The 26521-nt window shown below is 37.1% G+C and overlaps 1 protein-coding gene and 1 long non-coding RNA gene across 2 annotated transcripts in view; both read left to right on the forward strand.

Annotated features, from left to right (window-relative positions):
- LOC134672867 (tudor and KH domain-containing protein homolog) overlaps positions 1 to 26521 on the forward strand; it is a 126098-nt gene that overhangs the window by 31193 nt on the left and 68384 nt on the right. Inside the window, exons 12-13 of the mRNA XM_063530816.1 lie at positions 7749 to 7834; positions 9388 to 9528. Of these exons, the coding sequence (XP_063386886.1) occupies positions 7749 to 7834; positions 9388 to 9528 (227 nt within the window). The remainder of the gene's footprint in view (positions 1 to 7748; positions 7835 to 9387; positions 9529 to 26521) is intronic.
- Positions 9539 to 13575, forward strand: LOC134673007 (uncharacterized). The gene is made up of 2 exons (XR_010099402.1): positions 9539 to 12833; positions 13044 to 13575. It is a non-coding gene; the product is annotated as an uncharacterized LOC134673007 (long non-coding RNA).

Raw genomic sequence — 26521 nt, forward strand, 5'->3', positions numbered from 1 at the left:
GATCGAAACAAAAATCGCTGAAGAAAATGGTTCTCTAAAACAATAAATCTGTAAATTCTACTGATTTTCATTCCACTTCTTTGTGCGTTATATTTTTGTTATTTTTTGTTTTCACGCCTACTAGGACCAAAACAAGTAAGTATCAATTTAATCTAGAACCAAATCTTATTCTAATTCGCAAAAATCCACGTTCAAAGATTGTGTATCAAACATAATAATATTTTTCTTATAAATATATTAATAAACTACCTGTTAAATTCTCTACAAAGGAACGCTTAAAATACAAAATCACAAACTAGTACATCAGAAAAATACGTGGCGATTAGAGGCAACGGGCCTAATTATAAACTTCCACTTTTCTTGCAGATAATAATCGATCTTATTACTAACTGATAAAATACACTTTTGCTGTACACCGTCGTTGAAGTATTGACCACTAATTAAGGTTTTGAACATTAACCCAAAGATGGCGACACCGTCGCCAGCGCATCACTTGCTTTTCTTGCTTTCTCTGTCACACCAACCTAATTTTGTATAAAGCTATTTCATTCGCGAGAAAAAAACATGTTATTAACTATGAAAATGAAACTTTATTACGTATTACAATAATTTTAGTAATGTTATATGTTTATTCACCCTAAGAAATGTGTCCAAATCATCGTCGTCATGTTTATTTAAGGCAATGTTCTAGATCGCACTTTCAAAGTTTTTGCATCGCTTCGTTTATATACGTTCTAGCGAAAGATCAGTCTGAGAGTCCGTTCCTACACAAGCAAGTAGTGAAGCTAGCTACTCCCGCCGCTCTTTGGCATGTCCTTGGAAAGCTCGTCTTTCCTCTGACATGGACTAGTGGGGCGTGTTTGAACCGAGCGGATGGACGGTGCTGCTTGCTCTCCGTTCGATGTGTGCGAGGATTGCAGTACTGTACAGTACCACGAGTACCCAAAGTACAGTACGAGGCAGTACCACTGGAGGTTGAAGAGGTATACAGGTACGAGGGGGTAGTACAACATCGTGCTGAGAGCCTTTACGGTCCTAAGTGACGGTTACTCATGCCCCCTTGGTGAGCGGTGGGCTAACGTGTCTAAGGGACTTAAGTACACGGTCTTCGACACCACTGTTGTAGAAAATTTGACTCTCTTTTTATCGTATTTTCCGTTTTTGAGTTTGCAAAAGTTTTTGTCATTTAATTGCAATAAATTTTATGAAATTTAACTTTTAAAACTGTGGCTGTTCTTCTACAGAAATTAACTTGTGTAAAAAGCGACATTCCACAATTCCCACTGAATCTGTCAATAAACTTATTACTTTCTGTTAAAAAAAAAGGTTTTGAGGATAGATCTTTTTCGTTAAACCACGTCTAAATATTAAAGGGTTAAATTCTAAGGGTAACCTATTTTAAACTAGCGGATTGGTGGTTCTGTGTTCCATCGTCGACATAGTTGACTAACAATGAAATAAGTAAGTTGCTGAACGATATAAGTAGTCGATAGATAGAACGAAATCGCGAAACAAAAATGTACCCTTCCATAGATAATGGACCAGCCAAAATGCATGAAACAGCTAATTTTTTATTTCGCGATTTGAGGGTTGGTTCTTTAGTAAAAGTTGGTCGATATAATCCCAAAACCTCCCAGGCAATGAGAATGCAGCTATTTTTTAGCCAGCCTGTACGGAAACCCCAGAATTTCATAACAAAAGTTAAAAGTTTAAAAAAATCAATAGTACGAAAAATCGGCTAACATACATGGCGTATATTCTGATAGCCCACGACTTGAGGAATCTAAAAATATTTTTTGGGCGTCCCAGGGTGGTTTGGACCACCCTGTATACAAAATCACAAACGGCCAAACCAGAAAAATACAATGCTATAATGCAAAAACAAGGGGCCTAGTTATAAGATTCCGCTAAGCTTTTATTGCACTAGCAATATAGGTCATTCTTATCAATAACTGATAAAATACGCTTTTGTTCTGCACAACCATTAAGCCTTATCGATCGCTCAGTGAGGTTTCGAACATTAACTCAAAGATGGTGACACTGTCGCCAGCGCAGGCGATGCTTATCTTGCTTTCTCCGTCACGCCAATATAATTCCGCATATAGCTATTTCAATCGCCAGAAAAAAAACATGTTATTTACTATGTAAATAAATCTTTATTACATACTAAAATCATTTAAATAAAATCATATGATTATTTACCCAACAAAATTGAGTCCAAATCATCAATTACATGTTTATTATAGGCAATGTTCCACATCGCGCTTTAAATGTTTTTTGCGTCGCTTTGCTTAAATACGTTCTGTCAAAAGGTCAGTCGGAGAGTCCGTTCCTACACAGGCAGGTAGTGAAGCTAGCTACTCCCGCCGCTCTTTGATACGTCTTAAGAAAGCTAGGAAAGCTTTCTTTAGACGTTAACTGGTAGGTGGATGGTGATTTTCCGTACGATGTGTTAGGGTACACATGGTGCGTGAAAGCCTCGGTCCGAAGTGGTGTTTATCCAGGCCCTCTTGGTGAGCGGTGGGCTAACGTGTCTCAGTGACTTAAGTACACGGTCTTCGACACCACTGTTGTAGAAAATTTGACTCTTTTTACTGTATTTTAATTTTTTGAGATGTCTTGTCTCTTTGATATGTCTTTGGCCAGTTAATTGTCCTTAGACAGCTACGCTCGCCCTGGGCAGCTAGTCTGGCCCTGGACATGTACAGCTATGTACAGCTTTTGATATACGCTAGGACTGACATTTTGGCAGCAGTTTGTATATTTATTTGTGGAAGGTTACTAAATACTTTTAAATCCTTCAATTTAGTCAATTTATTTTGTGAACCCACTCGAGTCACAGCAACCAGTGCTACATGTATAGATAACATCTTTAGTAATAATGACGCGATTAGTAAATCTGTTATTAACAACCTAAGTTCTGACCACTGTGGACTAAAAGCTTCTTTCAGCGGGAAAACTGAAGAAATTCCTCAAGACACTTTGTGTAGGCCGATTTCCGAAAGTCGCCTAGGTTTATTCAATCGTAATATTATAGCCTGACAAGTTCTTTTTTAGCCCTGATATAATGTCGCTACAAACAGCTTACATATAGCAACAATACGTGTACGTCATGAATAGTCGGGACAGTGTGTATTGGCATCGTGCAAGAGCGAGTGAGGTATACAATTATGTACATGTGAGTTGTAGAAGTATGTTTCCCAATCGAAACCCAATCGAAAGAGCATGTTTAGTTGATAATTAAGTATGAATAATTTACCTATCCGCCATAATTTGATTCTAAATATTCGACCTCCGTATATATATTTACCAGATTCAGTCACTCGTGGTGGTAATGGCTCATTCTTATAATAAATATTTTTGATTATAGCACTAAAGACGCCTTAAATGAGAAAAATAATAATTTAATAATTAATATTCATATTTAGTACAAAACTAACCAGTTTATTACAAACTCACTATGAAAATCAGTACCCGTCATGTCAACAAATAATTTCACAACATTGTTTAATGGAATGCTACTGAATCCCGTATCCTTTTTCTGTCGCAAGTATTTTAATGTATTTAAAATTATTTGTTTAGCATCGGTGTGAATTTTTTTGGGCATTTTGATTGCAAAATCTATTATTATCCTGAAATATTTACAATCATTTTCGATTTGTTTACATCGGTGACATTCAATGACTTTCAATGTCGGATGTCAAACAAAATAATTGCCATTAAAATAAATTAGTTCCATCGAAAATCCGCAACGTGGCGAGGGCTAAAAAGGAACTTGTTAGGCTTTACTAAACAATTATGTTGTCTTTCATGTACCCAGGAAAACCCTGACTGTTTGAGTTCCGAGTTGTTTAATTGTATTAAAAAGGAATTTGATGCCTGTTTCATTCAGAAAAAGGTGCAAGGCAAGGCTAAGACTAAATTTAGCGACTGGGCTACACCGGATATTCACGAGAAAAGACGCCGGCTCTACGACTTATATGATTTAAAGGCAACTGATAAAAGACCGGAATTTCTGGAGTACGTCAAAAATTATTCTAAATCTTTTAAAATGTTGTGTGTCGCCGCTAAAGCCGATTATTTGTCGAAAAAGATCCTAAATTCCAGCGATAAAGTCAAAACTGTATGGCAAGTTATCAGTAATGAAACTGGAAAACGTAAACTGAAGGATCCGCACTACAACCTACGAATTGCTGACACTTTAGTAAGTTCCGACCGTGAAGTGGCAGATCATTTTGAGCGGTTTTTCTCGAATATCCCGGTAGAAACAACAAGATCCCTTAATTCATCGCCAGACGTCGCTGAAGAAATTTTGAAGACAAATGTGGCAGAATGTACAGAAATCTTCAAATTTTCGTATGTCTCATCGAATATAGTTCTTAAGACTTTTAGGTCTTTAAATTTAAAGAAAACAGAAGATCTTTGGGGCCTGTCTGTCAAAGTATTAGATTCCATCATTGAGTCAATTACACCATACTTAGCTGAGATTTTCAACAGATGCATTGATGCTGGAATTTTTCCAGATATTATGAAACATAGCAAAATTATCCCTCTGTTTAAATCAGGAACGAGAACAGATCCCACGAACTTTAGACCGATTTCAATACTACCGGCATTAAGCAAAGTGTTCGAGAAACTTATTCTGAATCAACTATTGTCACATTTCAACAGAAACAAACTGCTTGACAGCAATCAATTTGGTTTCACCAAAGGTCGATCAACTACTGACGCCGGTGCGGTACTTCTAAAACACATCTTTGATGCTTGGGAAAAAGCTCAAGATGCTGTTGGAATTTTCTGTGATCTGTCAAAGGCATTTGATTGCGTTGATCACGAAAATTTAAAGAGAAAATTAAGCCGCTATGGGATAAAAGCTAGTGCCCTTGACCTGGTCTCATCGTACCTTTCGGATAGAACTCAGCGAGTAGTTATTAATGGAACTCAATCGGCGGGGTCCCCGGTAGCCCTCGGAGTGCCTCAAGGTTCAATTCTTGGTCCCTTCCTGTTCTTGGTATACATTAATGACTTACCAAAAGTTGTGCAAGATAGACATGATATAGTGTTATTTGCAGATGACACTTCCCTTATATTTAAAGTGGACAGAAAGGAAAATAGCTTCGAGAGCATTAATGACGCGCTATCTACCATTGTAAACTGGTTTACGGCAAACAATTTGCTTTTGAACGCCAAGAAAACCAAATGCATCAAGTTTACGCTACCTAACGTCAAGCAGGTAAATAACAGCAAGATTAAAATAAAAGGTGATACGCTGGAATTTGAGGACCGAACTGTTTTCCTGGGAGTCACTTTAGACTCCAAACTGCAATGGCATGCACATATAGGCACTCTAGCCGGAAAACTTAGTTCAGCAGCCTATGCAGTGAGGAGAATCAAACAGCTGACAAACGTAGAGACGGCCAGGCTGGTATACTTTAGTTACTTCCATAGTGTTATGTCTTATGGAATTCTGTTGTGGGGAAAAGCGGCAGATATTCAGACAATATTTGTGCTGCAAAAACGAGCTGTACGTTCCATCTATGGACTGGGCGCTCGAGTATCCCTAAGAGAGAAATTCAAAGAAGTTAACATTCTTACCGTTGCATCTCAATACATACTAGAGAATATTATGTATGTTCGGAAAAACATCCACGAATTCAAGGTTAACAGTGATATCCATAACTATAACACTAGAAACAAACATAAACTTGCTGTGCCCGCCCACCGCCTCCGTAAGGTTAGTACGTCTTTCGTCGGGAACTGTACACGTTTTTATAACAAAGTCCCCACTGATGTAGTGAATTTACCACTTCATAAATTTAAGTCGCACATTAAGCACTCCTTGTTACGTAAGGCGTACTACACTGTAAATGATTTTATAAACGATAGAGATGCTTTTAAGCCGGTAGCTTGATTTCATTAGTATAATAAGAATTAAATAAATATTGTTTTTTTTTTACATTGTGAATTAAATATGCTAGTGTCCAGTAGAATTGACACATGAGACAATGATGTTCTCGCTTGATTATATTGTTTAATTTAATTTTAGTTTTGGACACTTGGAGACCTTATACATCTCTAAGTACATATTTATTTATTTGATTTTTATTTTTGATTATACATACTTACCTATATTTTTAATGTTTCTGACACTTAGAGACCTTTACATCTCTAAGTCAACTTAGGCTAGTAATTATGTGAAGCTATATTACTGTCTTTTTATGTAACATATGAGCACAAAATGCCGTGTCTTACAGCTACATGTTATTACTATTTTAATATTAATATAGGCCGGTAGCTTGAACATGTCATGCTCGCTTAAAAGTCTTTGCTTACGGTGGCGTTGTTGATCGGGTCGCCACTTTCCCGAATGAAGGTTGAGGGAGGCGATGGCTGAGATACGCGTCATACTCGTGAACGGGTGCTGTTTGTGGAGACTGGTCTGTTAAGCTAACACGAGCTATTATACTTAGTAACTTTTATTAATTAATTACAGTGAGACGCCTCATTCTGTTCTCGTATGTTTCTTTTCTTTTAATGAATGTATTAATTATACAGGATATTGACTCTTGGAGACCTTATACATCTCTAAGGATAACTTGATAAACTATATAATCTTATAGTTCTGACACCTAGAGACATTTACACCTCTAAATATTATAGATTTTTTTTGTGTGTGTTTTTTTATCTGTATTTTGTATGTAATTCGACATTAAGAGACCATATACATCTCTTAGTAATTGTAATACGTTAGATTGAATTGTTAGTTTTATTTTATAAAATTGTTGATGTTATTATTTTTGCTTTTATGTAAATTCAATGTTGACGTGTAAAAGTGCCCTTGTGGCCTATTTGCTGAATAAATGTTGATGTTTGATGTTTGATGTTTGATATGTGTTCGTGACGTCACGTGACAGCTTGGAGCGTTTATTAGGCTCGAACTTTAAACATTATACTAATTAAGCTTTATTTTGTATTTAAAACTAATGAATAAAATTTTTAATTATATTTTTTTGTAATCATTACGTCTATAAAATGAATACAGATCTAAAAAATTGTCAACATCCCTATTATAGACATTCAAAAATTTTAATTATACAGGCCTTTTGGTCTCAAGGGACCGGGACCGGACGTTTGGTTGCAATTATAGAGGTTTCCCATTTATCCAGGTGCCAATTAACCAGGTTTCACTGTAGTATTTACACCCTTGTGTCGCATGAATGCCATAAATATAGCTGAAGCAATTAGAAATTTATCTAATATGGCACCTATATCCTCTAGCCGCCCAGAGACCTATAAAAAGGTCTCCTGTTCCATTCTAATTTGAACTTTGTCTTGACAAAATAAAATTTCATTTTGCTTGGCAAGGTTTGACGTATGGGCGAATATAATATGTAGAATAAATGAGGTTAAAAACCCATAGATTATACTAGTTGCAACTGGATCCAAAAGTGACAGAAATCTCTAGTAGATTGTGAGTCTATGATTTAAGTTTCTTTGGATTTGAGACATCTAGGCACACTTGCACCATTCCACTAACCCGGTGTTAAGCGGTTAAATAGTGTCAAATTGCACTGGTAACCCTGGCAACTCCAGGTTTAACCGGTTAACCCCGGGTTAGTAGAATGGTGCAAGTGCCTTAATGACATGTTTTGTTTTTCAACGTTGCAGCGCCATCTGTGTTAAGTTTTGCGCGACTATCCTCATTGGCATATAATAAAGGAGACTGTATAAACAATGTTTGTATACAGGGTGCTCGGGATGGTAGAGAACCGCAGCTCGTCCTTACCTCGAGACCACAAGGAAGACCACGCTGCAGATAACAACAACACACAAGGTAAATACTAAATACTATCCCCCTATACGTCTACTAAAATTGACAAGCCGCTAATAATCGTTTGTCCCTTTCCATCATACCAATACGTCGAAAAGGGACAAACTATTATTATCGGCTTGTCAACTTTAGTAAACGTTTATGAATGAGGCGGTATATCTATAGAATAAGTTATAGCACTAAAGTGCTCAGGCCGCGTAGCCAAGATGCCAATCGCTTACGGTCCGTAGCGATCGAAACGCAACTGTCACTGTCGCACTAATATGGAAGAGTGATAGAGAGACATAAAGCTTTTCGCTGTCGAAGCGATAGCGATTGTAACCTTGGCTAGGCCGGCAGTACTTCTCGCCCAATGACGTTTAGATGATTAGGTTGGCTGATACGTCTCATGCAATAAAACTAGAATAGGTTTCCGCAAACTTTTTATGAGAATATCAAACTATAATAAAATTAAGGTGCAGCAGGGCAATTTTGAAAATTTCTTATCGAAATATCGTCGGGTGACAAGCAAAAGTCACTAAGTAACACCATTGAAATTATTGGACAATAAACCGTGTTACAAGTGTGTTACAAAGTGCATTGTTACTTTAATTTTTTGATAGTACTTAGACTTAGTGACTTTTGCTTGTCACCCGACGATATCTTGTTTTACATTATTAACTAGTGATTCGGTTAAATTATGTTCTAATGTATGGGCAAGAAAAACTAATTATAGCCAGCATTCTATGAATGTAGTATAGCATTCTATGACATATTTATGCTAAAAGGGGGGGGGTTGCGTCAGGGGGAGGGGACGGGACGCTAGCCTGCGTAAAGCACCATACCCAAAGGTATCATACTACATTCATAGATTGCTGGCTATAATTAGTTTTTCAAAAAACACAATTTGACCGAATCATAGAGTCACACACAACACACACAGCACATCTTTTTCGCTATCTGGACGTATGCGGCACTCTAGTTAATAATGTAAAACATGGAAGATAATTCGATTAGTTGAAATTACCCCGCAGTCGAAATAGTCCCGCTGCACCATACCTGATTTAGAAATGTCAAAGAGCCACAATAATTAAATTGACTGGGTAAGTCCTGCAATAATTTATTGTTTGAGTGTCTTCAGCCGAAACTGAGGCCGAAAGAGCTGCATACGGGCACAGAATAAATAATAGTACTAAGTACAGAAGACTCACTCTCTAACAAAACGCGTCTGTTACGATCAGCACAGATATGGCCGCTAGGTGGCGACAGTGCCACGCGCGGCTTATGGCAAACCCCAAAATTGGGGCCGAACGGATGCACTTTTAGCTACCTGTTGCAAAGCGACGAAATCGCGGAGTTAGACACGCCCAGTGAACGCATATATTGTATATTAGTTCGCTGGACACGCCTGATACGGGTTACGGATCGGAGTTTAATATTGTCAACAAACAAAAATATTAAAGTTAAAAAACAGTTAATTGTGATAAATAAGTAGTTAAATATAATTTCTAATGATCTACTATTATTTGACTTAGTAGGTATCAAATCATTTACAAATAAAATTTTCTTATTTCCAGCATCTCACCTCGCCACCTCGAAATCCCTAGGCTCCGGCATCGAAGCCTCGCACACCCCGGTCTCCATGACCAATGTGGACCTCTCGAGGCCGAAACAGAACGGCTCCCACGACCTCATCGAGGCCGAACGACGGCACGAGGCCGAGAGACGACACGAGGCCGACGACGTTCCTCACACGCCCGACTTACACAAAACCCCCATAGATGAATTGAAAGCTAATATAAATAGGATCGATTCGCATCATGGTAATTTAGAATCTTTGGGCAGATTGCATGAGTTATAAGCTCGTTATTGTCATAAATATGTGTACGTTTTAGTTCTGCTTGGCGATAAAGTTCTTAAGTGTACACATATTTATTATTAAATCCAAGTAGGCATACGGTCGCCGTCAAATATATGTTTACATTTTTCGCCTTATTACAAAGGAGTAAGGTGCAAAAGTGTATAAATATCTTTGACGTCGACTGTACATGTTACATTTTCAGGCACACGGTAGCATTGTTTGGTGTCAACAGTAAAAGCTACAAGCAAGTCAAAATTTAATACATACTATATGCCTGAAAAAGTTACATGTACCTACACATGTAGAGTATTAATGTGCACTCGAATCGATTGACTCTAAGCGCCATTTTCACCATTCCACTAACCCGTTAAACTGTTAACCCAGTGTCAAAAGTTACTGGTAACCATGGTAACTCCAGGTTTAACCGGTTAACCCCAGGTTAGTATATGGTGCAGGTGGCCCTAAGAGTGGAGATCCTATTGAGCTCATTATGTCGGTATTCAGCTTTTAATTGCATTATAGTATATAGTTCACTTTTGAATGTCAATTAATGTGGTGTCATATTTTGTTTTCTTGGTCCTCTGTTCAATGGCCCACAATTTTCAAAAGTCTTTTGTGAACATCTAAGAATGACTATTAGATAGCGGTTTAGGTTTTTACTTCAGATTAAAAGAGACAATAATCAGTATAAGGGCTTTGAATTACGGTTAGGTTTAAAATCTTACTGAGATATGGCTCGACGCGGGCGCGAAGTATTAAGAGTGATATGCGCGTTTAACGGTCTGCCATCTTGTGGTCTGAATCGCAAACATAAACATGTACATTGCCAAAGCAAGTGCTGCCGTTCTCGTAGTACGTTTTCTTGTGCATAGTAGGTTCTGCCATCTTGTGGGCTACATCGGAAGCATAAACTTCACATTTAAGCCTCGTGCCAAAAAAATGACTGCTCCTATGCTGCCCCCAATAGTTCATGAGCAATATCTTCGTGCTCTGTGGCGGGCATATGACAGCAGCGTTTTTTTTTATTATCTATGGTACAGTCATAGAGGTAAGCTAACATAAATGTATTTATAGCCAATCGTGGCAAGTGATTATTTCTGTTGTTTTACCTGTAGATTTGTTACTGTGATCCTACAAATATATAAACCAATATGTATTGTAGTTGTAGTTTAAGATTAACTTTGTCCGATGTCCGTTCGTCCCTCTCGCACTTACATACTTGCTGGTAAAGGACGAATGGTTTACTGCCTTTTTTAGTTACATCCAAATGAATAATAGTATCAGTCATTCAAAGTACTTATCGTAAAATTTGTTGATAGTAAATGAAGGCCTGTAAAACCTTTTGCGGCCTATTATCGAAGAACTATATTTTGTCGACCAAATGTGGACCTTATTCTAATGTCGTAAGGTCTATTTGGTGTCAGTTGAGTATGTTTTACTTTGTACATACGTATTTGTATAAAATGGTACAGTTAGCTGCAAAACATCTGCTTGTCAGTGCAATAGTTAAGATATTATTGTGTTGTTGTAGATATTTTGCAACTAACTGTATATTTATGTAGTGTATTGTATATAGTATATATGTATACGTCAAATACATATAAAGATATCATTGTTAACGGTAACAGAGTAATATTGCAGGGCAACAAACTAATTTGGTAAAACTATGTTTGGTTGTTATAATTAATATATCTTATTAAATAGTAAATAATTTGTAAATCATACCTTCTTCCAATCTACCTCTAAATTATAAAAATGTCTATTATTATAAAAGTTAAACTTATCACATTTAATGTTTGATACTGTTTTATACTAACATGTTGTACAGTCAATGCAAATTTTTTTTAACCCTTCAAAGACATACAAATTAACATTTCGAATGTGTTGTCCGGGTTGTCCCGTATACATATCACACAATATGGACAGTAATTTACAGTTTCAAGGTTATTAATTCAGAGGCAATTTTTTCACAAACGCATACGAAGGTTTAACAGTGTTAGTTTGGGGGGAAAAGCACCGCTTTTTGCCTAAGTAATCCCAGAATCTGTCACAAAGTTTCATTGATTAGGTGCCGATTCGCTGGATCTTGTGTTCCGTTGAGCCGTACTAAAGTAAATCCGTCGAAACAGGAATCCGGCAAAACGGGAACTATACTCTCATCTGTATCTTTAGGTATTTAATTAAAAGTCAACAAAATATACCCTCAAATAGCTTCTTAACCCAGTTGAGGGTAGATGAAAACATTACATGATCAAAATAATGTAGGTTAAAGTCAGGTATTTCAGTGACAGATCCAGGCGCTTTTGTATTTGGTTGGTTAACCAATAAATGTTATAACTACCCGAAAATGTACAAATTATTTGTTTACTTTTATTTAAACACCTAAAGATACAGAGAATAATCGTTTCATTTCAACTGTGTCGGTCTGTTGCATATGTAGATATAGAACACAGCATAACCTCCTTAGGCTGTAATATGGGCTTCATAGGGTCCTTAGCTTACGTAAATTGTATTACTCAGCATTTTATCCCATCAATGTATTATTTATTACAACCTTTCTCACAGCTTTGTAATTTTTATACGATTTTCAATTAGGTTTACGACTTTTGAAATTAGTATTTTTCTTAAGAAGACGTTACTTACGTTGTTCTAGGTCTAGTCGGATAGTGTTTCGCTTCTTATTTACGAACGTAGAAATAGTGGTGCCGCGATATTAATCACCTACTCGCAAATGCCTTTTTTATAAAACGTTATTTTTGCAGATGGGAAATTTTTGAAAGAACGAAATCTAAGACGTAAATGAGCAATTCTCAAAAAGTTTCTACATCACATCTTAGATTTCTATAAAAATTGGTATGCTGGTAAAGTACATGAAGCTGAACAACTTCCACCACATTTCCCAAAATGTCCCAGAAAGTTTCTAAGTAACATTCCTTTTTTGTTACCAAAAGTGTAAGGAAGTCTGGTAACAAAAAAGGATTTTATAGAAATCTAAGATGTGATGTACAAACTTTTTGAGAATTGCTCAAATACTACGAAGTGGTACAATAAAGTGTAAAAGTGGGTGCATATAATTTACTTAAAAATATGTCCCATAGTTCTTAATTCACTGACATATGAGCTATGGGACATATTTTGACTATGATCAGTGGCGGATTTGCAGTCTTTGCCGCCCTAGGCCCCAGGCCCTGTAGCCGCCCCTTTCAAGGCACCCACAATATTGACTACATTTTGAGTTATTTCTTGTTACCATCAGCGAATTTTTTGTCACAATTGGCCGCCCCTAAATATCTTGCCGCCCCGCCCTAGGCCCGGGCCTACTGTGCCTTAGGGCAAATCCGCCACTGACTATGATGTGTGTACTTATATTAGACGGTACGAAAAAGTACAAAGACGGGACAGACGAAATACGTAATTTTAAGAAGGGGCGTTTGGCGAAGTGTGTATTTTGCGCCATATTAACCTTTTCGCCGCCATTTACTTGATATAAAGTCAGTACATTTCGTGCTCTACGCCACGACTTGATATGTTACACGAGTTGCTTACGTGCAAATGTTGCTTGGCGTTGATGACACTTTATTAAATCATTGACGTGGCGGCGAAAAGGTTAAAATACATAATAGGATTCATATTTCATAATAACCAGTGGCTACTATAGTTTATTAGTACTTTTGTTTGCCATAGCCTACAGTACAAATTTAATTTTGCAAATTTTTCTTGTTATGTTTACCCTTAACATTAGGCATATCGGTGTTATAAATTAAACTTTATTGCCTAACAATTAGGTTGAAACTTGGTTGTTTGTTTTATATTATTCAGATATTTCTTGAGTCTCAAATAACTACATAGAAGTGTAGTGATTAATATTTGTATGTTTCGGAAATAAAACAGTCATCGAAATATAGTTTTTTATTTATTTAAATAACATAATGTACAGTAAAGGGCCAAAAAGAATGCACATCGAGCTTTAGAAAGAGGCAATCGGCTAATTTCGACTTCGTATAGCGATATCTGTGTCGCACACACCATGACGTTTGTTTTGTCAGTCATGGTTCAAATGCGAGAGAGTGCAGTCGCCTATCTAAGTCAATATATATATAGAGCTGCTAAAACCCCTATAAAATTAAATTTGTACTATGGCATCTATAGGGAAAAAAGGTAAGCCGTTACTCTACCAGTCACGCGAAATTATCCACAATGTTTATAAATATTTTTTATCTGAAGCCAACCAATTTAAAAAACATGAGGATGTTAATGTAAGTAATTATTTTAAGAAGGTTCAACAGAGATTTGTCATTACAATATTACACTTTTTGTCGATCTTATATTAAATATATATTTATGAAGATTATTTTTCCCTAACAAGAATATAGCAATAATTAAAAATAGTTACATCGTGTTTTACAGCTCTATATATTTCACGTGAAATCAAAACAAAACAACAATAAAGTATTTAGTTCTAAATTCAAATTCTGATAAACGACTAACCTAATAATTGATGTACATGGAAATGAGCATTCGTTTGTATTCGGAAATGCGATGATTGCCGATGTGCATTCTTTTTGGCCCTTTACTGTACCATAAACCTCCTAATTTTATTTGTAGAGCCATAAGAGCGTGTCACATATTTTTACGGCCTACGAAGGGTAACAACCCTAATATTCAATATACTTTATGAGTAACATATCATTGCAGGTGAAAGATTACCCCAATATCGTCGAGTGACAAGCAAAACTCAATCAAAAAATTTAACCTCGTGCCGCCCAATGTGCAATACATTGTACAAAGTGACACTCAGCATAACTGCCCGGACTTTAGAAATTAAATTCAGAGCTAAACGCCCAGTGTGCAATACGCTGTACATAAAAGTTTATCAGATGTAAGTTTAAAATTTTCGCGCATAATTGGAATTTACCTAGAGGTCGTGAATAGTCGGTTCAGTGGCGACCATTTTGACAGCTGACGTTTGACAGATATTCATAGACAAATGTTGTACTTCCGCAATTATTCAAAGACGCGCGACACATGGGTATATAACAAGGCCTGTTCACTTCCTAAGAAAGTTATGTCCCCAAATAATTGCGCATGTGTGCGCCTTAAGCTTCTATGTGTGCGTTGGCCTCCGGGAAAAAGTTGCGAGTAATAAAAATAAAAACATTTTTCTACAGCAACATTGCTCCCAACTCTGATTTAAATTATCACGAATTTTATACAATATTTATCATAAAACGGGACTTAAAACGCTTAAAACTTAATTACATGCGATTAAGTTTTATAATGAATATTTGCTTCCAACTGTCTTTATCAATGTTCATAAAATATATGGAGGGTAGGTACGTCTACCCACTATAATAAAAAATATATTTGTCAATGACTCTGTCCAACTGCTGTGGTTAAAGTTCATAACGAAAATTTTGTTTATTAACTCTTTAAATAATACATACAACGTGTACCGCTACGTACCAATTAAGACTGTAAGTCTGTACCTACATGGATTACAGCAATGCACATAGAAAATGTGCTAAATGCGGAGCAACGGCTGTTGAAGCAGCCAGAGTGAAATTTACAACTTTAGTGGGTTCAGAAGGAACCGAGTCATAACGCATCTGGAAAGCGTATTAATTAACCGTGAAGAAATGTATGAATACAAGTTGGAAATCTGTGTAAAGTGTAGTGTATCTGTGTGTAAAGTGTAATAGGTAGGCATGCCTAAATGTTATTTGTATAAAAGGTACTGAAAACTTTGTGAATGCGCTTTATTAATGTCTATTTTTTTATTAAGTTGCCAGTTGCCAGTTTTCAGTGTATATTTTTATATGTAAAACATTTTTTAATAAATAATATATATAATGTTATAAACATAAACATGCCTTTTATTTAAATCAATTGATAATACCACAAACAAGGGGTAATATTTGCATCTTGCATATATTTCGTGATATGAAGATAACAAATATGTTTATCAACAGAATTACTACCTACCAATACCCGCCAGGCTAAACCGGTTGTCAACTTTAGTTCCATTGGTACACAAAGACGGCGCCACTAGTATAAACGTATAAACGGTTGGGGACATTTTTTTGTATGGAGTTACCGTTCTTCTCCTAGTGAGTATTATATTCTTTGGTATATAATCTTGAATTATTAAATGAATCATGGCTTTTATCGTTTAATAGAGTGATATAAAAATTATCCTAAATGTTTGTTTTATTGAAATATACTGTTATTTTTTTACAAAGGCACAAATATAAATTATTTTTTCTTAATCGTGAGATTATGTTCATCATATTGCACACTGGGCGCTACTGTTATAAAAATACATAATATAACCTACAACTGAAGGTTCTTTTTTAACCGACTTCCAAATCCCAAAGGAGGAGGTTATCAATTCGGTTGTATGTTTATTTTTTTTATTTTTTTTATTTTTTATGTTTGTTACTTCATATCTCCGTCATTACTGGACCGATTTTGAAAATTCTTTTTTTGATTGAATGTATATGCATACAGATTGGTCCCGTTTCTATCAAAACCCAGTTCTGATGATGGGTTCCATGAGGAATCGAGGGAACTCCTCAAATCTTAAAGGCATACATATAGTGATTTTTGAGTTTTTATCATCAAATCAAGCATATACATCCAAAAAAGTGACATTTGATGAAGTGGAACTGCTGATGATGATCAGAACAGAACTCTTCAACGACGCATAGTTCATGTTTGGCGATTTTTCCTCTTCGTTATGTTTGTTAAGCAAGTTAAGTTTTTAAGCCACATTTTTGTCAAGCTCGAGTTCTGATGATGGGAACCATAAGGAATCGAGGGAACTCCTCAAATATTAAAGGCATACGCATAGATTTTTTTGTATTTTCATCATAAAATCAAGCATTTACATTAAAAACTGTCACATTTGATGAAATGGAACTGCTGATGATGACCAGAATAGAACTCTTCAACAACGCATAGCACACATTTGGTGATTACGAATTTCGATTTTGACTTGGACTGGGTCCCGGACTCGGACCCAGAACCGGACTCATACCCGGATCCGGTTCGGACTCGGACCCGGACCTGGACTCGGACCCGGGCTCGGACCCGGACTCGGACCCGGACTCAGACCCGGACTCGGACCCGGACCTTGATCCGGAAAACCACTATGATACCTTAACTAAATAAACCACTATGATTACCTACCATAAAATGTGTAAGTATATAAGTATGATGATGCCAATCTTACTAGCCCCTCCCGCTTAAACCCCCGTACACCGCACCGCATGCGCCGTTAAGTGGGTTAGGTTAGGTTTGAACTGCGATCCTCACAGAACCGAACTGCTATCAGAGAAGTGGGTTAGGTTAGGCTAGAACTACGACCCTTACAGAAGCGAAATGCTAGTAGAAAAGTGGGTGGTTTTACCTCCTTTTCTACATAGTAGGTATACCATCTACAATAATCTTTCACCGGCCCCCATAGAAGTCGGTTTTTTTTTCTTAAAAATTATTTATAGTTTATTTTAGGTCTGCATGATGATTTACTTGTTGAATACGAGCTGGAAGAGTTTTTGCAATCACACAATAAAATTTGTGATCCTGAATACCAACTTTCTGGTGATGAACCAAATATTTACAGTTTTAGTGAAAAATAAAGTTTCGAAGGACGTGATACTGAAACACAGCAAACATACAATAACTTATATATAATTAAAAAGGATATTAAGTTTTATGTTAAGGAAGTTTATGAACTATTTTTCAGACCTTGTTATAAAGCATTTCAGTGTCAAATATAAATGTTAACATACATAAAAAAGTAGCTCAACACAAAAAAAAATGTTTTCTAATTATTTTTGACTTACGTGGCTTATTATGTAACTATTTAAGCAGAATAATAATAGTCAGAGGCTACGATATCGCGATTACGTGCCTTAAAGTTGATTTAAAAAAATATATTTTATTACTTTATAACATCAGTCCAAAACCCAATGTGCATTTAAATGAACAAAAGATACGAAGGTGGAATTCAGTTTACTGTATTCATTTTTATTCACATATACCCAGAAAAAAATAAAAAACATCCTGCTCGAGTTTTGTGTAAAAAAAAAAAGTTTGAAGTGCGTGGGCAGTTACGACTTCAAAATATTATGGCTCATATATTGCACACTGGGCGTTTAGCTGATCTTGCGTTTTTTTTCTTGGGCGGCACGAGGTTAAGTAACAATGCACTTTATTACACTTGTAACACGGTTTATTGTCCAATAATTTCAATGATGTTAGTTAGTGACTTTTGCTTGTCACCCGAAGATATACTCTATGATTTACCCTCCCATAGAAAATAAACCAGCCAAAATGTATGAATCAACCAAAAATTTTTATCAATTCAAATCAAATCAATTATAGAAATTTGGTCCGTTTGATACTTTTGCCATATCCTCATAAAATAAATAAACACAATGGGAATATTGGGAACGGGCTTGTGCCTGCGACTTCATCTGTAAAATGATGATGATGATAAAATCCTTCCCGGGCTTTCAAACTAAGTATCTCAATACTTATAAAATATCATCTAAATTGGTTCAGCGGTTTAAGCGTGATGAGGTAACAAAATTACTTTCTCATTTATAATATTAACTAACAATTAAGTTTACGAGTATCATCAAGAGTAAAAACAGTCATCGCCTCAGTCAGACTAAAGGTGGCTCGGAATGAAACTTGCAAACAATTGACCGCGTAAACCAGGGGTGGTGAACTAGTAACAGACTTCGATTAAATTATTACTTATTTATAATAGGTATATGATAATATTAGTATTTATAAATTGAAAAACCATGTCGTATTTTGACTGTAGATAAGTTTCATGGCTCCTCTACATGATGGGCCAACGCCGGACAGTCCAAGCGACGTAGCCATGCGGTAGAATGAGATAGCAATATTACTTGCTCCCTCTAACGCATAAATGCGTCCCTTGGAGTGGCCGGCGTTGGCCCATCGTGTAGAGAAGCCATCATATGCATTCGCGCGTGGCGGAGAGCCCGTAGAGAACAATTACATTACGGCTCCTCTACACGATGGGCCAACGCCGGCCACTCCAAGGGATGCATTTATGCGTTAGAGGGAGCAAGTGATTTTATTGCTATCTCATTCTACCGCATGGCTGCGTCCCTTGGAGTGGCCGACGTTGGCCCATCGTGTAGAGGAGCCATTAGATTTTTGCTTGCTCATTTTATGATAATTGGACCCCTTGTTTCATACATCTGGAAGCGTAAATAAGTCAAATAAGGCTTGTCTACAAAGTTCTGTTGTGTTGTTGTGTGCCATTGGTTTGCCATCGCTGGCGTAAACAATGGTTGACGCGGTTCACCGAGTGGCTCTCTCCTAAATGATAATACTCCGGATCACGCCACTTCGTTATGCCAGGCTAGAAGTAACACCTTGTTTATAGGGCGTTGCCGTTTCGTAGGTCAATTTACTGATGGGGGCCTATTTGACTCGTCAGAATGACAGGTCGTGACGCGGTCAGGCGCGGCAGTAGACTAATAATGGTAACATTCCATTTCTGACCGCAGCTGCACTACTGGAACTGAACGTGTCGGTGTTATTGTCAATTTCCATAGTAAAATGAACAGTAATGCAGCTGTCGTTGGAAATGGACTGTCACCTATCATTATACGCACATCACTAAATATTAAACAAGTGCTTCTGGGTCTTATGAGGTTAAGCTTCCCCCTGAGACCAGGTGTCGGGTCAGAGAAATATAAATACCGCTGGCGATAGTTCATTCCACAATTCCAATACTGCAATCTGTTGCGAAAACCTCGGCAGCTTCATTCCACAGCCGGAAGAGTTCGTGAAAGCTTATCTTACACGCCCGGACCCGGAACTACCATTAGGTAGTGTTTATAGTTCCGTATTATAGTTACCTACAGCTGTAACGCAGTAGGAAGGCAGCGCTGGTTCGTACTAATGAGTCTTCTAGAACTGAAGTCCAAAATATAGTTTCATATTTAAGTGGGTAAGTATTATAAGTTGTTCTTCGCTTAAAGAAAGATATTCTACATGCTGAGACCTGACTAATCCCAATAATGTCATGTGCATTGCAACTACATTGAATTGGTATTGTATTGTGCCTATTGGCATTGAGTTTTCGTTTCTGAATGTAGCCCATGAATGGTGTAAGGCCTGAGTTACACTTGTAAGTTTTACTTACGTAAGTAGGGACACGGCTATACTACAGAATGAGAGATGAATATCGTTATCTCATTCTAACAAATAGCTTTGTCCCTACTTACGTAAGTAAAACTTACAAGTGTAACTCAAGCCTAACAAGAGTACGTCGTACTTTCGGTTTCGTTATCCGTCTGATACCGCCGTCGGCTTTTCACGAGGACTTGCAAAATGTACCTACGACCCTACGTAGTTTTGCGATAAGTGCTTAAGTATGTTTAATAAAAGGTATGTGGGTACTATTAGGTGCACATTAGTACCTATTGTGTCGCACTAACACTTAAATCTCATTAAGTCTTTAAAGGCAAATACTTTTATACTGCTGGAAAGAGAGGAAAACAAATACGGAAGTATTGAATTTGGTAGGTGAGAAGAAATCTCTGCTAAAAACAATCGAAAACAGAAGGGGAAACATGTTGGGGCACCTGATACGTCATGATACTTAGGTACATAAAGTCTATAATTGAAGGTAGAATAGAAGAACAGAGAGGCAGAGGAAGACCGAGACGTGCATATATTGACCAGGCCAAAGAGAAAATTAATGTAGTGATGTATCAGGAACTCAAAACAGTGGCAGAGAAAATAACGGAATGGCGAATTCTCCATCGACAAGAGCTAGGCTCTTAAGAACAATGATGATGACTTTTATTTACACATGCAGACCGGCTCCAGCCCTTGCAACAATCAGCATCCGATATAACCCGATTGCCGTTTAAGTATAGGTGCAACGAATCCAATCGATCGATCAAATCGCATGCGATTATCGGTATTAAAGTTTGTAGAGGCCAAAACACTCGTGCACGACGGTTAATAAAGTATGGAATAGGTATGGCATGTATCTTTCTTTAAATACGTAGATAAAATGTATATATTTAAAAGCTATGTAAGATTCAACATTAGGTCATTATTATTCCATGGAAAGGGAGCATTATCACGCAGATTTACATTCCGACATTATGGAAAACGTCCACCACTTGTAGGTACCTAATTTACCATTAGCAGCGGAAAACGAAAGTACCACTTGAATATAGTGTAGTTTGACGTCTTAAATAGCCGGGCTTAAGTTGTTCGGTAAGCAAAAACGGAAATACCTAGTATGGAAGTATGTTAATCCTATGTTATTTAGCTACTTAAGGTATTGAAATTTCCAGTTATCGTAGCAATCGAGCGCCTTTCTCCGGGCGTAGGAGGGGTTATTCTAATGTGGTGAGTTGGAGCTAGGAGGAACCAGAATATATAATTGCGCTTTATTAACATACTGTATACTGTTTATTATATATATACGCACCTCAAAAAGTTAAAGAAACAAATAAATGCAAGTTACAAGTTTTAATGGTAGGTAGAGGGTTAACAATGGTAATAGAGGTACGGTACCTATAGTGGTATTTTCTCAGTTGTAGCTACTGATGTGCCGTCGGCAAGTTTCCAAAATTGAGAATTTTCCACTTGGACAGTTTTCGGAAACTTCACATATATTTGTAGGTACCTATAGAAATCAAAATTGACAAAATGAAAGTTTCCTTTGTTTCCAGTGAAATATTCCTGAAATTTCCGAGAACTTTTCAACTTAATCGAAACTTGCACATCGGAGTTTTCGGATCGTGAAATATAAGACCAGCCACTTCGTATCTACTTTGGAATTGTAAAAACTACCCTTAGGGTCTCCCCAAATATATCGACGCGCATTCGGCAAAAGCCGATAGGAAAAAGCTTTATGTCCGCGCAATAAGAGCGAAAAAGTCGTCGTTCGGCTCGGCTTGCATCGGCCGGCGCCGGCCGACGCGTCGTCGGCTTCTTCGCTCTTATTGCGTGGATATAAAGCTTTTTTCTACTCGTGTACTTTTATCTGTCATTTACATAGTCACGAACGAACATATAAGGGCATACATTATTAATACTCCTTAAAAGTCTATAGTCTATTGCCCAAAAAAGCACTTGTGTCGTTTTAAGTTGCTAACACACTATCGCACCGCACCAAGGTCATTGTGGGACGCACCCATAAGTAAAAGGGAGAAAGCGATATCTCTTTCTCCCTCTTACTTATGGGTGCGTCCCACAATGACCTTGGTGCGGTGCGATAGTGTGTTAGCAACTTTAGAGACATTACGATACGGTAAGCTAGTGCAGGGTCGCAGGTGCCACATACCGGTACATTGCTACCAACGTGACAAACGATTGAATGCATACGGTTTTTATTAAAAAAAAAAACAAATTTGTACTGAGTTCATTGCTACCAACATAATAAAAAATACTTTTTTGGTATCATCCATAGACTTAATAATATATAAAGACGGTGCCTCAGCGAGCTGTCACTGTTGCCACTTTTGTTTAGTGTACGATTAACAATGAGGCCCAACGTTGCTGTAGCCATGTCGATAAAGTCATATCGATAAACTATCGACATTTCTTGCAATTTTAATTTTACTTTAAAGGCTTAACGATACCTAAAATGACCAAAAACGCTTTTATTCTTTATTGTGGTTATCAGATCATAATTTTATAGTCACGCCCCAGCAGGGAACCAAGGGAAAGTTCCGATATTTAATTAAAATACATAAATACCTCCTAAAATAGGTGTTCCGCAATAATTGAATTATATTATTATATTATAATATATTCATTATCCATTAGCATTTCAATTATGTTTATGTTTAACGAAGATATTGAAGCTTCAATTAATCGCTATTTCGTTCCGCTGTGTAGCGTTTATCGATATATAACATGATTAATATCGACTTTTCACATCCCTAAAAGAGCACACATATACGCTTTTACGCACACATACACAGCCTGGGCGCATCAAGAAAGGCAACACTTGATTTGAAGTCCACCTTGTCAACAGTATGGTTGTCCTTTTTTGACAAACGGCATTTTAAAAGAGCGAGGAGAGAGAAATGATACTAGTTGCTGCGTCGTGAAAGAGAACAGAAAAGGTTGGGCCCTTGGTATCATCACTGTTGGAAGGTGGACTTATAAGGCCTGTAACACACTTACACCCTACAGCATCACGACCCTGGTGCGGTGCGGTAGTGTGTAACGGCTTTAAAAAAAACATAACCATAGACATTACTTGTTTGTTTTTACGTTTCCCGCCTTTCCCGGTAATTTCTTGTTCTTTGAATATATATTGTATTATTACACTTTGCGTTACTATTAAAAAGTGTTAAAGTTATTATAAAAAGTGTTGAAAATGGACATAGAGGACAACATTGTTTCTACACTTGAAGAAATATACGCTACAGCACAAGCAGCGACCGAAAATTTGTTGCCTAATAAAGTACTAAATCGCAGCACCTATACGACAAATCTTATGAAAAGTTCATGGCGTGGAGATTGGAGCACAAAACTTCGTCATTCTCGGAAAACTACTTATTGGTGTATTTTCTAAGACTAATTGGAAGCACCGGATCAGATCTATCTTTTAAGTAAGGTTGGTATATGTTATAAAAAAAATTGATTTAGGGTACACAGTACAACGAGCTATATTTATGTACATTTTATATTTTTGCATTGAAACTGAATATTATTTAATTCTCCTTTTTCTTGTTACAGGTTGCAGTAATACTTGGTATTATGGGTGCTTACACAGACAAGAGCTACATACATATAGTAATACCTACTATCCAAAATTTACATTGACATTTTCATAAATAAAATTTTGTTTATAATTTTTTGTATTTTATTTAATATTGCCTACTCATAGAAAAAGCATTGTATGCAACGTTGTATAAGTAGTCAAAAAATGCTCATGGCGTATTTATTAACAATGTTCGCCTTCGGCTCACATTGTTACCCACGCCACTCACATTTTTTGACCCCTCTTATAAAACTGTTGCATAAAATACTATTTCCTATCGGCTTTTGCCGAATGCGCGTCGATATATTTGGGGAGACCCTTATTTGTCACACATTTCGTAGTCACGGTTACACTGGAGCTCGAAAGGTTGACTCGCCTTGGAGCATAGGAATACATGTCAGAGCTGTTTCCAAATCTTAAAACCTAATATACCTACCAATATAATAATATGTAAAACCTCTGATTCCCATTAGTTGATATAAATCTTCAGGTTCAGCATACCTCCTAGGAAACGTGTACAGTCGCCATCAGATATATCGGAGCGGCCAAGGTGCTCACAAATATCTGAGCACGCCTCTATTGTCAAGGCGTTAGAGTGCGTGTTCCGATATTGTGAACACCTTGGCCGCTCCGATATATCTGATGGCGACTGTACAGTAGTGAATACATAATTAGTTAATTTGCAGCATTTGCGATGTCGTTAGTCGTTAGCACTGCATCGGTTGGGGCAAGCAGTTGCGACAGGATAGGATGGATAGATATTGCAAATATCTGGGTTGGTAAGTACTCTTGGTACAGTAATTATACTCGTGTATATATCGCACAACACACCACAGCATTTACCATAATCTATTGGTTTACATAGTTAGGTTTAAGTATCAGTTGTATCGTAAATATCACATTGAATACGACTGTAGATTCGAAAGCGGTGCAATATCAGTTTGTTCTTAAAAAGACAGCCGAAAATTACGTAAACGTAAATTGAAAATGTAACAGCAGCTGTAACCATTCGGTTTAATGCATCAATTATTTCACTCAGATCCAAATGACGTAACTGAAATCACGCGATTTTACGCTACCAAGCGACGAGGTGCTGTCGTCAGTCGTCACGGAAAGAAAATAACTTAAATTAAACAAGAAATGATATCACAGCGAGACAAAAGCACTCCCCGTGACGATGGTGCCGGTATCTATGGCACTGGTCCCACCGCGAGCTAGTAAGCTATGAGCTATCGGCTATAAACACGAACAAAAGATAAGCACTCCCGTGTAAATAAAAGAGACACGGCGATATTTATAGTTACTCGCCCAGCGGTGAGCTATAAATATCGCCGTGTCTCTTTTATTTACACGGGAGTGCTTATCTTTTGTTCGTGTTTATAGCCGATAGCTCATAGCTTACTAGCTCGCGGTGGGACCAGTGCCTATAAGTCTATTAGATCTAGGTACAGTCAGCATTCATTGTAGCGGAGAAAACAACGCACCAAAAGGGCATATATGCCACCATCTAACTTTTCTAAATAGAGAATATCTGCCCCCTGCCTAGCCAATATGACAATCGTAGTGAACGAAACGCTAAAGTGTCTCTCACTCTTCCATATTATACCGCGATAGAGTGACAGGCGTTTCGTTTTACCTATGGAGTGTAGAAGTAAGTTTTACCAGATTTTACGGTATGTTTTAAGAGGGAGCTCCCGATATTGGTTTTCTGTAGAAAAACATTAAAATTAGTCACAAAACCTCGCGATTTTCTTCATATAAATTCAGTACTGGCAAAATCCTCTGGTTTATGTGTTGTATGGTTTATAACTTCATACCAATCGCCTTAGTTAAACGGTAGATATATTTTAATTAAAAAACATGGAATATAGGGCGCACAATATGTTTCACGAACTATACGCTGCAGTGGCTGTGTCTCTGATACCGCTTATCTTTTTTTGGAAAATCACGAGGTTATGTTTACCATGTACTTACAGTATTTTGATATATATTAAACGTTAGACATAATTCAGAATCATAAGCAGCACAAATATTTTCCCAACACATCTTATAAGGCGCGTACCGCAATCCTTAAACACATGTCGGTTTTTACTTAAAATCGAGTTGCGGTCGCCCTAACTATAAAATAGAGACAGGGACAAATAGTAAAGACTGTTTATGATGTTGCGTTTAATCATAAAATTGACGCATAGTAGGGGCAACACAATTTTATATGGAGATTGAGTCTTTAATATTTATATACTTTATAACTTATTATGTAACTCAATATTATGAATATTAACTATTATAATAGATATACTCATTACTTAAGTACTTTATTGATACCAATCCCAACATTCCCAACCGTTGCTCCTGCAATCAAAGACAATTTTATAATATAGACTAGCAGTCTTCATACAGTCAAAGTTACGTCCCTCGTCATTACATGCGTTGACATATTTTTTAACACTGTACCGCGTTAATAAACCACTGCATTGCTTGCTTATAAAGGAAAAGTGGAAAAACACACCGTTTCAGGCGAGACTCGGAACTCGTTGTCAACCGGAGGCGCGAGTTCGGGTCTCGCCCGAGACTGTGAGTTTTTCCACTTTTCCTTTTAAATTATTTTACCGATTGTCATTGATACAGTAACTCTCTCAGATAGCAAACCTTCTAATCCTGGCAAAGAGGGAAACTATGGGCTCAGCACGCTTCCACATCGCAAAGAGGCGTTTGGTGGCCCCATTGAACACGCTAAGTAAGTGTTTACTTTACGACAACTATATTAATTGTCTTTATTATTGACTGATCTCTCTTTCTTTAATTTAGAATACTCAATTATCGTTAACCTAGATATGATTATGGGTGTGATTGCTAAATTTTATTGATGAGTTCAAAATTGATGGGGTAGGGTATCGACTTATCGAGGCATGCATTTATATTACGCCGCGGTTTAGAAATGTTGGTTGTATTTATGATATTTAATTCTAGGTACCTATGTGTTGGAGTGAGGAAACATGACGAAACAAAACGAAAACTTAAAACATATAAAGAAGCACAGTCGTCAGTCACAAGCACCAAAGGA

The sequence above is a fragment of the Cydia fagiglandana genome, chromosome 17 (assembly GCF_963556715.1).
Source record: "Cydia fagiglandana chromosome 17, ilCydFagi1.1, whole genome shotgun sequence".
Taxonomy (NCBI): Eukaryota; Metazoa; Arthropoda; class Insecta; order Lepidoptera; family Tortricidae; genus Cydia; species Cydia fagiglandana.